Source organism: Haliaeetus leucocephalus, unplaced genomic scaffold (genome assembly GCF_000737465.1).
Source record: "Haliaeetus leucocephalus isolate CR32 unplaced genomic scaffold, Haliaeetus_leucocephalus-4.0 Scaffold889, whole genome shotgun sequence".
In the NCBI taxonomy this organism is placed as follows: Eukaryota; Metazoa; Chordata; class Aves; order Accipitriformes; family Accipitridae; genus Haliaeetus; species Haliaeetus leucocephalus.
In genome coordinates, this window is record NW_010973325.1 from 2481086 (window position 1) to 2493146 (window position 12061).

The window sequence follows — 12061 nt, forward strand, 5'->3', positions numbered from 1 at the left end:
CAAAGTCTGCCCTCCAGAAGTCCAAGACAGCAGTTCTGCTGAGCACCCTCCTTACTTCTCCAAGAAGCAAAAACTCTATCAGTTTGTGATTGCTGTGCCCAAGGTGGCTGCCAAAAATCACATCACCCTCAAGTCCTTCTCTGTTCACAAATAACAGGTCCAGCGGGGCCCTTTTCCCTAGCTGGCTCACTCACCAGCTGTGTCAGTAAGTTATCTTCCAGACACTCCAGGAACCTCTTAGAATGTTTCCTCTCTGCTGTATTGTATTTCCAGAAGACATTTGGTAAGTTGAAGTCCCCCACAAGAACAAGGGCTAGTGATTATGAGACTTCTCCCAGCTGCTTATAGAATATTTCATCTGCGTCTTCATCCTGGTTGGGTGGTCTATAACAGACTCTGACCATGATATCTGCCCTGTTGGCCTTCCCTCTGATTCTTACCCATAAACACTCAACTCTATCATCACCATCATGACCATCATTACACAGTCAAAACTCTCCCTAACATACAGGGCTACCCCACCACCTTTCCTTCCTTGCCTATCTCTTCTGAAGTGTTTATAGCCATCCATTGCAGCACTCCAGTTGTGCGAGTCATCCCACTGTGTTTCTGTTATGGCAACTATGTCATAGTTTTCCTGCTGCACAATGGCCTCCAGCTCCTCCTGTTTGTTGCCCATGCTGCGTGCATTGGTGTAGATACACTTCAGTTGGGCTATTGTTCCCCCAACTTTTGGGGGGGGGAGAAGCCCTAATTCCTACATGACCATTCTCAGGCACTTCTGTGGTTTCTAACAGATCATAAATATGACTAATTCTTTGGGAATTCTAGAAGTAATATATCCTAGATGTCTACCATATTGTGTGAAACCTGAACTGGTCAATGAAAATGAGTTCATATACAGGCTTTTCTGGAAGGAAAATAGAGCAGCAGCACTATAATATGCTAGGATTATCAGTAATCAGCCATATAAAATGCAACTAGGACAAATAGCCAGTAGACATAGTACAAATGAACAAATGTATAGTTGAAATTATGAAGGTTTCTATCCATTCAAGCTTTTTCTAACACAGTAATCCGAAGGTGTTAGTTACAAATACCCTTCCTTCTTTATCCTATTAAGTGAAAATTAAAGATAGCAACATAGAAGAGAGACAAATGTCACTATAATCATAATAATACTGATACACAGAATAGAACTTGCAACTGTGAAAATACGTCATGTTAGGCCTCTACTTGAGATAAGAAATATGTTTCAGAAGCTGCATATTAATGAATTAGATTAGCTTGCATGATTTTTTCCACTTTGTTGCTGTTGTTGTTTGCTTGATGTTATTAAAACAAGCAAAGACAACACCAAATTCCACAAAAAGAATGTCTTTCAGTCTGGCATTTTTGGTTGTGCTCGGTACTTTCAAGGACAGAGAGATTTGTTTTTCTCAGGAGTCACTGTTTCAAAATCTTACTGTAAAGTAGGATCAAGTACATATACGAGATGGTCCTAATAGTCTCTAGTTAAGGAGTATCTACCACAGCCCTTGTTACTGTGCTCCAATGATTTGTTACCTCCTAATTAGAAGGCTTTACTTATATCAAATTATGGGGGGTTTGTTACAAAAATTAAGCTGGTTTTTTCCTTATTCTTCAGCTAACAGAACTGGAACAGAATTTATCCTCACCTTCACTGTAATCTATTTGGGGGGGGGGGGGGGGGGTTAATGCTTTAGAAGGTTGTTGTTTTGTCCACCCTTGGTCTTTTATTTTTTCCACCAACAAATACATAACTTCACTGTATCCCAGAGGCTGTATTTTTAAAACCTCTTATTCTTCCTACTGTTAATCTTGCAATGCTAGGCAGTAACAGGTATTATTTTGTAATGTAATGACACGGTCATAATTCAAAATAAATCACCAGCACACCTAAAACTAATACTCAGTTTCAAATGGTGACAGGATATCACTTGGTGATGGTTCTAGAACAAACCTAACAAACAACTCTGCAACTTTGTGTCAAGAAGGTAAATCTGTTCCTAGTCTACAGGAAACTTGTGATTTTCATTGGGTATAAAAGGAAGATACTGCTTTAAAAGCTGTAGCTGCTTATTACAACTGCAATTGATATTCTCATTACTCTGTTCTAAGTATCAGTCTTCACTATTGCAATCCAATGCAAGTGAGAGAGAGTGGAGATGTACTTCCTGAAGAATAGGACAGGAGCAGAACAATGGTACCCATTTTTCTCAGTCCCTTGGGAAATTATTAGTGATAGCTCATTTGCTCATTTCTGAAAATAGATTTGTCTTTTTTTTCAATGAGAGATTATTCTCTTAAAAATTTATCTATTTGTGCATATTACTATAGCACCTAAAAGCTCTGTGCTTTTACTAATCCTCCCTTCTGCTGCATATTAGAATTATAACACAGAGTACAAGGTCATTTCATTTGCAAAGACCTTACAAATTAAGTGTAAAACAAGAAGCAAGCGATGGATAGGAAAAGTCAGAGGAGTACAAGGGAATAACAAGACAATACTGGTCACTGTGATAGGCAGCAGTCTTAGCACAGAACCACTTTAAACACTGTGAACACTTTTTTTCCTTTAAGTAGGTAACACTAAAATTTAGATTTTTTTATGGAAAGGCTAGAAATAAAAGACGGAATAAGAAGTTAGTTTCTGGATATTTTACAAGAGCTACTTCTGAGCGTAAGTTACAGTCTGTGGAACAGAAAGAAGGTGATTGTTTCACAAGGGAACAATTAGATTTATAAAGAATGGCAACATGTGCTTGCCAGAGGCTGGAGGCAGTGTCTCAATGCCAAATGAGTAGGAGGACATTGGAAGCAAATATGCTTTGAAAGATCCTGAAAGTAAAGGCAAATTGAGTATGTCTGAAGTGACAGAGAAGAGAAAAGCAGAAATACATATAACACTCAATTCCATTACATAGCTTTACGTGTTTTTTTTACAGTAATTTGCCTACTATCTGTGTTTTCAAGTTAAAGTCTTTTTATACCCCTAACAGCGTGCAGTGTGTCAAAATCTAAAAATGTTTATTCCCCCTTAATTTTTCCAAGACATGACGCTTGAATCCGTGTAGCATAGGCTATTAACATAAATTAGCAAAGAGGAGACACTGAAGCAAACCAAAATATTAATTATGCCCTTTAAGCTGTTCATTGCTGATGGCTAACTACTGAGTGCATCGCTAAAAGGTGGCCAACAGTAGACCAGTGTAGCCATATTCCATACCCTCACTATGTTGATGTGTACACATGGTGCCTGTCAGATGAGTTTGATAATGAGCGTCTGTTTGGCACTCACCCTGCATGAAATACTGCCCCACAAGCCTGAAATACTTGGTTGAACAAGGTGGGCAGTGTCAGAACAAATGGCCAAAGCACCAGCTAATGGTTAGCCAGAAGCATTCGCTATGGCCCAGACTGAACACCTGTCTCCTCATTTAAATAGTGATTGAAATAAATTTCTTTATGATTCCTCAGAAAGGTCTCTTTGACTATATCAGCTTTCATTGTTTGAGTTGTCTGTCCCTTGGTATGTACTGCAATAAAGTGAATGTTCATTTTCAAGATCAGTTTCTGTGCAAATTACTGCTTAGTGTTAAATACACCTGTTGTACAGAGAGACTCTTGAAGGCCTTTAGGCCTTTTAAACCTCACTCAAGCTTTATTTGAGAGCCAAGTTGAGCTTTGTTGGCCTTGTCTTCCATGTCACAAATATTATTCTTGCAGCTTTAGGAAAAGAAGCAATTTTCCAAGGAAAAATGAAATGAGAGAATACCCAAGTCACATTCCTTCCATTCAAGTCTCGTCTTGCACTATTACAGCTTTACAGCTGAAAACCAGAAAATGTTAAGAAATTAGAATGTGCACTTTAACACCTACAGTTCTATATCCCTTAGTATTAGAACTGCTTTATCTTTTTCTCAGTAAATATACATACTCAGACTACATTTTAACAGAAAAATGTTCAACATCATGTTTAAATTTCTGGAAGGAGAGAAATAGTTGTCTATATGACCTGTCTGTCATTTTAAGCAATTATGGCATTTCCCTTTGCCTAAGGATGGGTATTTATAACATTATAATTTAAATATGATCTTAAAATACATACATTCATATTTTATCTTGGACAGATAAAAGGATCATGGATTTTTCAGACCTAAAGTAATTGCAGCCACATATTTTTTCCCACTGTTTTGTACAAACTGACTGTCATGTGATAAATTCATAAACCAGACTGCTCCTGCATAGGAAATGTTATTTTTCAAGGCTAGAGAATTTAAAAGAATGGTTAATGCCATTGCCAAGTAAGGTTTTAAGACTTGAAATGCGTGTGGTAAGGATTTTCAAAATTTTCCTTTCTTCCTCATAGAAGATGGCCATTCTTAACAAGCATTGCACTTCATTTAAAATTCAATGTTTCATTTATTGTACCAAAAATCACTGAAAAGTCAATAATAGCATATAGTTTGTGCAAAGCCTTCATTTTCTGAAAGAATACTTTGTGCCAATGAAACTAGCTGCAGAAACCTACAGCTTTCAAGATGCATTTGCCCTTTGTCTGTTTAATTGAAGACAAGAATGTCAGAGGTAGTAAAATCAGTTAAGACAATTTCTATTGACCAGGAATGAGAGAGTTACACATTTTTGCTGCTTCTTCATGGTAACCTACCACCTTTGGCATTTTTGCAGGCATTTTGCTGAGTTGAGAAAGAGGGAAAGAAGAGGTTAAAAAAAAATCTGCACAGCTCTGTTTCAGCTGTCAGTCATCAGGGCCACTAAGGCTAGATGTTCACCCTTCAGGCAGTTCTGTGACTGCAGCTCAAAATGAGCCCTGTCTAAGCAGAAACATACAATTATTCCAATCAAATTATTCCTAGGCTACACAATACAATTACCCAGCTTAATTTGGAAGATGAATTAATTGAAGGATGATTTTCCTTTTTTGCATAGAAAGTCCCTGTGTAGGATATTCATAAAGGGAAGTTGAATATTTGACTTTCATGCCAGAGTCTCCAAGAGAATCTCTATTTTAATCAGAAAGAGACTTTGTTTCAGCTCTTTCCTTTTAGGGAGAGGAGGAGGTTTTAACAGTGCAAATCAGCTCTTATATTAGCACAGAATCAATATGTAAAAGTGGAAAGACAAAAGTGATGCTATGTCAAAGCTGTGGTTTTTTTTTTTCTCCTCTTCCGCAGATGAAAATTGATTGAAAGAAGGGTCCAGCATGAATTGCTCTGCATTGCTCTCTCTCATACTGATGCTGGTTCAAGTTTGGCCTTGCTCTCCAAGCACGCAGACCCACAGCGCTCAAAATACAGATCAGTCTTTCACAGCAGTTCGAAGAGTGAAACGTGGCTGGGTATGGGAGCCACTTTTTGCAACAGAGGAACAGACCTCTATGGTGCCTGTGTATGTTGGACAGGTATGATAAGTAATGATTCAAGGACAGTACAAGGTTAGATTTAATGTCCCGATTAGCAGCTTACTACCTTGACTTGGAAGACAAGCATCTCCAGTGACCTGGAAATATCAAGAAGGGTAGAAAGAGGAGCTCAGGGAGCTGTAATTAGGCAGCACAACATCACTCCTTTCCTGTGACCTGACTCAGGGTCAGAGAACTCCAAGTGCTGGAGGTCGTGGCAGTACCAAGGACCTTCCTTCACCTAGGTCTACTATCAAGGAAATTCCACATTCACTCTGTTACTAAAACTAACTCCATACACAGCAGATGAATGTATGAAGCTGAAGAGTTCCTTTCTGTCTTCTGAATGAAAGTTGAGGACCCATTTATCAACATCTGGCAATTTGCTTGAGCTATTATTGGCACTGCATCAAAGCAGCCATACTGAGTGCAGTGTAGTTTACAAACAGTATTTAGCATGATTTTCTATTACACTAAGTAGCAGCTGATTTACCCCTCATTAATTTTTAATGAAGCAGATTAATACTAAATCCTTTCACTACTGAGAAACTACAGGAATCTGCATGGTTCATTAGATTAACATAGGTTTAGCACAACGAGCAATTATTTTTCACCCTCCTTTAAAAATGTGTTTTAAGATAATTGTCTTAATGAGGCTTTATCTGCCCCTTTTTTCTCTCTCTGCTTATTATTATTATTATTATTTATTATTATTTTTTATTTTTGTATGCTAGAAGTAATTATAATCTTGAGATCTAGTTTTTCTTTTCTTTAAGGCACTTTCTAGATGAATGAATGGAAATAAGTTTAACTGCTAATTAACTAGCACTAAAATTTAATTGGGCCCAAAGGGTGAAGTGCTCAAAATTCATTAATTACTTTTTCACAACCTCTTCGAAGTAACTACTATGGAAGTATGATGTCTCACTTCTGAAAGAACAAGTGTAGACATACTCATTTTTAAATTATTATTAATTTCCCATAGTTGAAAAACAGTTTCCTGTAAAGAAACTTCATAAATGTCATGAATTTTTATACAGCTTTAGAAAAATTTCATAATCTTGCTTTTCTATTTCTCAAAGGTAAACTATAGTGAATTTTTATTGAAGATTATGTTTAATTTATTGCGGTCTAATCATTGTCTAATCAGACATATTTACTTCTGTCTTTTTATTGAGTAGAATATGCTGTGCTTTCAGTAAATAAAGTGATAGTCTATGATCAACACACAAAATTTTAGTAAATAAGGCCCTGAAGGAAATTGCAGCAACAAAAAAACAAAGGTAGACAGTCTGTTTTGAAGTCACTATTCCATATCAATGTCTTTTCACAGTCAGATTCAGAGCTCGATCTTCAAATTTCATTTAACATAGACTCATGAATCCTTTTCCATTATCATGTTTAAGAAAAATAAATGTGTCCATCAGCACTGCAGTGGCAGGTGTATGAAGGCAAGTACATAAATTCTTGTTCCCAGTTCTCATTTACAATGGAAAGACCATTTATTCTTTTGTGTCTAACATAATACAACAGGTAAATTGAGAACCTTCAGTATGCTTTCTCAGCAAATGTCATCTGCAGGAGACCTCTCATTTAACATGGTCAAGGTCATGAACATCTTCTGGGGATAAATGATTCTGAGTGAAGTGGTTCAACACAGGTTATGTCTAAACAGCCAGTCTGAGGCATGCTTCCAGTCTCTAAGGGTTTGATGCACTCTGTGATCACACCTGAACTCCATCTTAGGTTAAAGATCTAGAAATTCGTCACCTTTCCCATGCCCTGGGGTTCATGACAAAGAAATCAAGTTTTACAGATCACAATAAGTAAAGAAAAAATTGGAGAATTAATGATATGATAGAAATTGTTGTTCCCGTAAAATTTAACCATGGGTGTTTGACATGTTAGGAAGTTAAGTTATTGCTATTAAAAAAGTACTGTTTCATATTGTTAACATTAACAGAACTATTTGTTGTCATGAACAAATGCAGCTGGACCGCAATGGTCTCCAGGGCTTAGCTTCATCAGAGGAACCATCATCATAAAGTTCATCTTAGCAAGACAACAGAGGATGCAGATCAACCTGGAAGGAAATGGAAAATGTCTATCAATTTATTTCAGAATAAATAATACAGGCTTATACCACGGAATAGCTTTTCATCTCTTTAATATTTCAACAGAAATAGAACACCACTGTCTCTCATACTTACACTTAGTATTGCTGAGTACAAAAAAATATATAAAACTTACAAAGTACACTTGTTGTTCATAATAATAAAAAATTTAGATAATGTTTAATGACCTTTGCATCATTTTCAGCAGAAGTTTATGGGAGCGGATAAAGCAATGAACTAAAGTAGGTACATTCCCTTCACTTCAAAGTGGCTGAAGCATCTTTTTTCAGGTTTACCTTGCATTTATATGTCTGTTACATCAGCACGTTAAAATTGAGTCATGACTGGCTGAAAATGTAACAGTACCGTCTTTTAAATACTAGTAACCAAGAAGGCTCACTAGTGACAGGGTTCACTATAGAATGAAAACAAACAAAGCCTAAAAAGAATATTCCAAAATTTTATTCCTCCCAAAATGTGGCTTATTTCTCTGTTTTGTGCTTGCAGCTGAAATCAGATTTAGACAAGCAGGATGGCAACCTAAAATACATTTTGACTGGGGAGGGAGCTGGAAGCATTTTTATCATTGAAGAAAATAGCGGCAAAATTTACGTGACACAGAAGCTGGATCGAGAAAAGAAAGCCTTCTACACTCTAAGAGCACAAGCAATTAACAGGAGCACTCAGCTTCCTGTTGAACCTGAATCAGAATTTATTATCAAGGTTCGAGATGTCAACGATCATGAACCACAGTTCCTGGATGGACCTTATGTGGCCACTGTTCCAGAGATGTCACCTGAAGGTATGCCATGCTGTGAACCAAACTCTTCATTTCCTGATTTTTTTTGAGAAAGCTATGTTGATATAAAAACTTAATAACATATTTTATAGACTGCCTTTCAGTGAGAAGGAAGCAAACTATTTTACAAGCTTGGAAATTTGCAAAGGTATCTGCTTAAACTGAAGGTTGTGCATACGTCTACTTAACATAATTGCCTTTAAATATTTAGGTACCTACATGTATCCAAGCCCTTTTACAGAATCTGGATACATGCTTGGATTGACTATAGAGAGTTGTCTTTCCTGTCAGTGATTCAGCCTTGAAATTGGTACTTGTTTAAAAATATAATATTACCATTCGAAATAGGTAGAGTACTATAGCCAGCTGATACTGAAAAGGAGATTTGGGGCTGACAGATTTCACTACTTTTTCAATCAGTATAAAACCCTAGTCTCCAGAAAATTGTTCAGTGTATGATTATTGTTACAACCTGTCAGCTCTTCAGGCTTCTACCAATCTGAAAGAAAAGTAGTGTGCACGTAACCTTTAAAGTCCTCTGACATAGGTTGACTCTTTGAAGGACATAAATACAAGCTTGGCTGAACTGAAAAGTACTCAGCAGCATCCTTCAGTCTACTCTGATTCTGCTTAATAATTAAACAATATGTCTTTATTATAGCCTGTGTAATATAAATCATATTGTACTGTAACTGGAAGACATTCACATTCATATCACAGGCACTCACAATTTCGCCCCCAAAGATAGGGATAGTTTCCTTCTTATAAGTAATAGGTTCAGAACAGGAATGGTATGAAGCTGATGTAGGGCTGATGTGATCACCACCCTCACACCATGTGTGATGCCTACCTCTTTACACCGCCAAGCCTCTTTCCTATCAGTCAGCTTCTCTGTGTCTTGAATAGATGGTGTGAAGTGAAGGACTGCCTTCTGATTTCCTAAGCACATAAATTATAATTTTCTTGTCAAGAGGAACAACTTAAACCCTGCACCTCTTCTTTCCCACCTCCACAAGATCAAACGGACCTGTACTAGGATCTGTCATGTATCCGGAAACTTAATACAACAAATACAAAGCAAAGTCAACATCCGACAAATATAGTTGTATATATACATATATGTGTATGTACACATATGCATACATAATGTGTACATGTACATTTAAATTAAAAAAAAAAAAACTTCAAAGTATGAATGTGGCTGACATAAAGAAGCATGTTATAGATACTGCTATCTCCAAATAGCTATCTTCAAAATCAAAGGAAAACTGAATTCTTTAAATCTTACAGAAAGAATCCCAGTAATCTTTTAAATTCATACCCCTATCTCTTTTGGATATTTCTATTGCAAATAATATTGAAAAGAAATTCAAATATTGTGCTAGTTAAAACTGTAAGAATTAATGAGGTCATTAACATAATAGCATCAGTGATCATAAAAGGTAATAAAAAATATGTTTCATTCAGCATTACCCATTCAACTTTTAGTGCAGTTTCAGTGAATCTTTCACAGGGAGCTGTAAACTTTATCTTCTTCTGCCAGCCTGGATAGCAGTTGCAAGAAAAGGATATTCATGCCTGGGGTTTAATCAAAAGTGGGGTTAGTATCCTAATTTCTGCCAGTAAGCAGTAGCTCACCATCACAACCAGCAATAGCTACAAAAGACATCCATTTAATCAATTTATTTCCTAGTCACCCTGCTTATACCACCTTCTACCAAGGTCTCGTGGTTTAACCCCAGCCAGCCACAAAGCACCACACAGCCACTTGCTCACTCATTTCCCCCCCACCAGTGGTATGGAGGAGAGAATCGGAAGGAAAAAGCTAAAACTCATGGATTGAGATAAGAACAGTTTAATGGAACAGAAAGGAAGAAACTAATAATGATAATAATAGCAATAATAAAATGACAATAAAAAAAATAGAATTGGAATATACAAAACAAGCGATGCATGATGCAATTGCTCACCACTCACCGATCAATGCTCAGTTAGTTCCCAAGCAGCAATCCCTCCCAGGCCAACTCCCCCCAGTTTATATACTGGGCATGATGTCACATGGTACGGAATATCCCTTTGGCCAGTTTGGGTCAGGTGCCCTGGCTGTGTCCTGTGCCAACTTCTTGTGTCCCTCCAGCTTTCTCGCTGGCTGGGCATCAGAAGCTGAAAAATCCTTGACTTAGTCTAAACACTACTTAGCAACAACTGAAAGCATCAGTGTGTTATCAACATCCTTCTCATACTGAACCCAAAATATAGCACTGTACCAGCTACTAGGAAGAAAATTAACTCTATCCCAGCTGAAACCAGGACACAGGGAAATCACTTTTGAGTGTATGATCGTTTCTTCACTGCCACTTTCTTCCATGCAGACAGACTTATTTGTCTCAAGACTTCTGCATCTGAGCTCTTGGTCAAGTAACTTTTTCTAACATAATCAGCTGCTTGTTCAGAGGGTACTTCTTTATGAGTCTTTACGTCTCACTCATTCACTCAAGTTTGGAGACAAGAAGACAAGTGCTTTGTCAAGGACGTTTGCATTTTTTTTTTTATGTGCTCACAGTAGTAATGGGCATAGTTCATTACCTGGAATTATCTGGGTATTTTTACATGGGATTACAAAGTTTTGGAGCTTTTTAAAAAGCCTTTTTTTTCCCCCCCCCCCCCCCATGGTAAAGCATTGTTTATGAGGCACTTGGTGTCTTATAAAAATGGTTTTAAAATAGATAATAATTTAGTATGGCTTGATTTATACTCACACAGACCTGTAACCATTCACAGAAGTATATCAAGAATTGACTTATGGATTCCTTCTATTTTATCTTCTTGTCTTAATGATGAGCTCCTGTCTTAATGATGGCTATATAGAAAAAAAAAGAAAAAAGTTTGGTAGGACAGTAGTTATGGCCAAAACCAACAGTAGTAATCTTTTCCTGTATACTTCTGTTTCTCACCTGAAACCATCAACAAGCAGTTGGAAGATGAGAATTTTCAATCTGTATTGACCTGAGTTGGCTATAAACTTATATCCTAAAAACAAAAGGCTCAGCAGTCTTTATCTAATCTCCTGTGTCATCTATTATATATTTAAATTCCTAAAATACCGTATCACTTCAACATAAGATTCATTAAACTGAAAAAAAATTAATTTATTTTGTGATATTCCTGTAAGACTATAAAGAAAAGATTCCAGTAAAATGTAGAAATATATGAAATGAAAAAAAAAATAAAATCAGAAGTAACGCTACCTCCCATTTGTCAGAATGGGTGAGAAATAAAACAAGATGCCTGTGTACTTCCTCCCTCAGACACAGACTACCTGAAATAGTAAAGTCACAGATTTGCAATCATCCAGTGTATGATATACGAATCTAAGTCAGTCCTATGGATCTTGAAATATTTTCTACACTGATGCTTCTATATTTGACCTCTCCAGCACTAATACCATAGCTATTTTAGAGATCATTCTTTCACCTACTTCTTCCATGTAGACACTACTAGACTACTGCCTTATTAATGTGTATATCTGGCATATAGAATGTAAGTGAAATGGTGTATAATAGTATATACCTCAGCAGTGGTCAGCTCCAATGAAACAGCTGAGCCATACCGTGGAGTCTTCTCAAAGGGTAGGGACCACACTTCTGAGGTGAAACCTCTTTCAGTGCACTTACTAAAGCGTCATTCCTTACAAGGAAATTT

General features: G+C 36.9%; 1 protein-coding gene across 1 annotated transcript in view; it reads left to right on the forward strand.

The window, feature by feature from the left end:
* Positions 1-12061, forward strand: part of CDH19 (cadherin 19, type 2) — a 71074-nt gene that overhangs the window by 26320 nt on the left and 32693 nt on the right. The window contains exons 3-5 of the mRNA XM_010583296.1: positions 2451-2603; positions 5220-5446; positions 8068-8362. Of these exons, the coding sequence (XP_010581598.1) occupies positions 5249-5446; positions 8068-8362 (493 nt within the window). The 5' untranslated portion in view covers positions 2451-2603; positions 5220-5248. The remainder of the gene's footprint in view (positions 1-2450; positions 2604-5219; positions 5447-8067; positions 8363-12061) is intronic.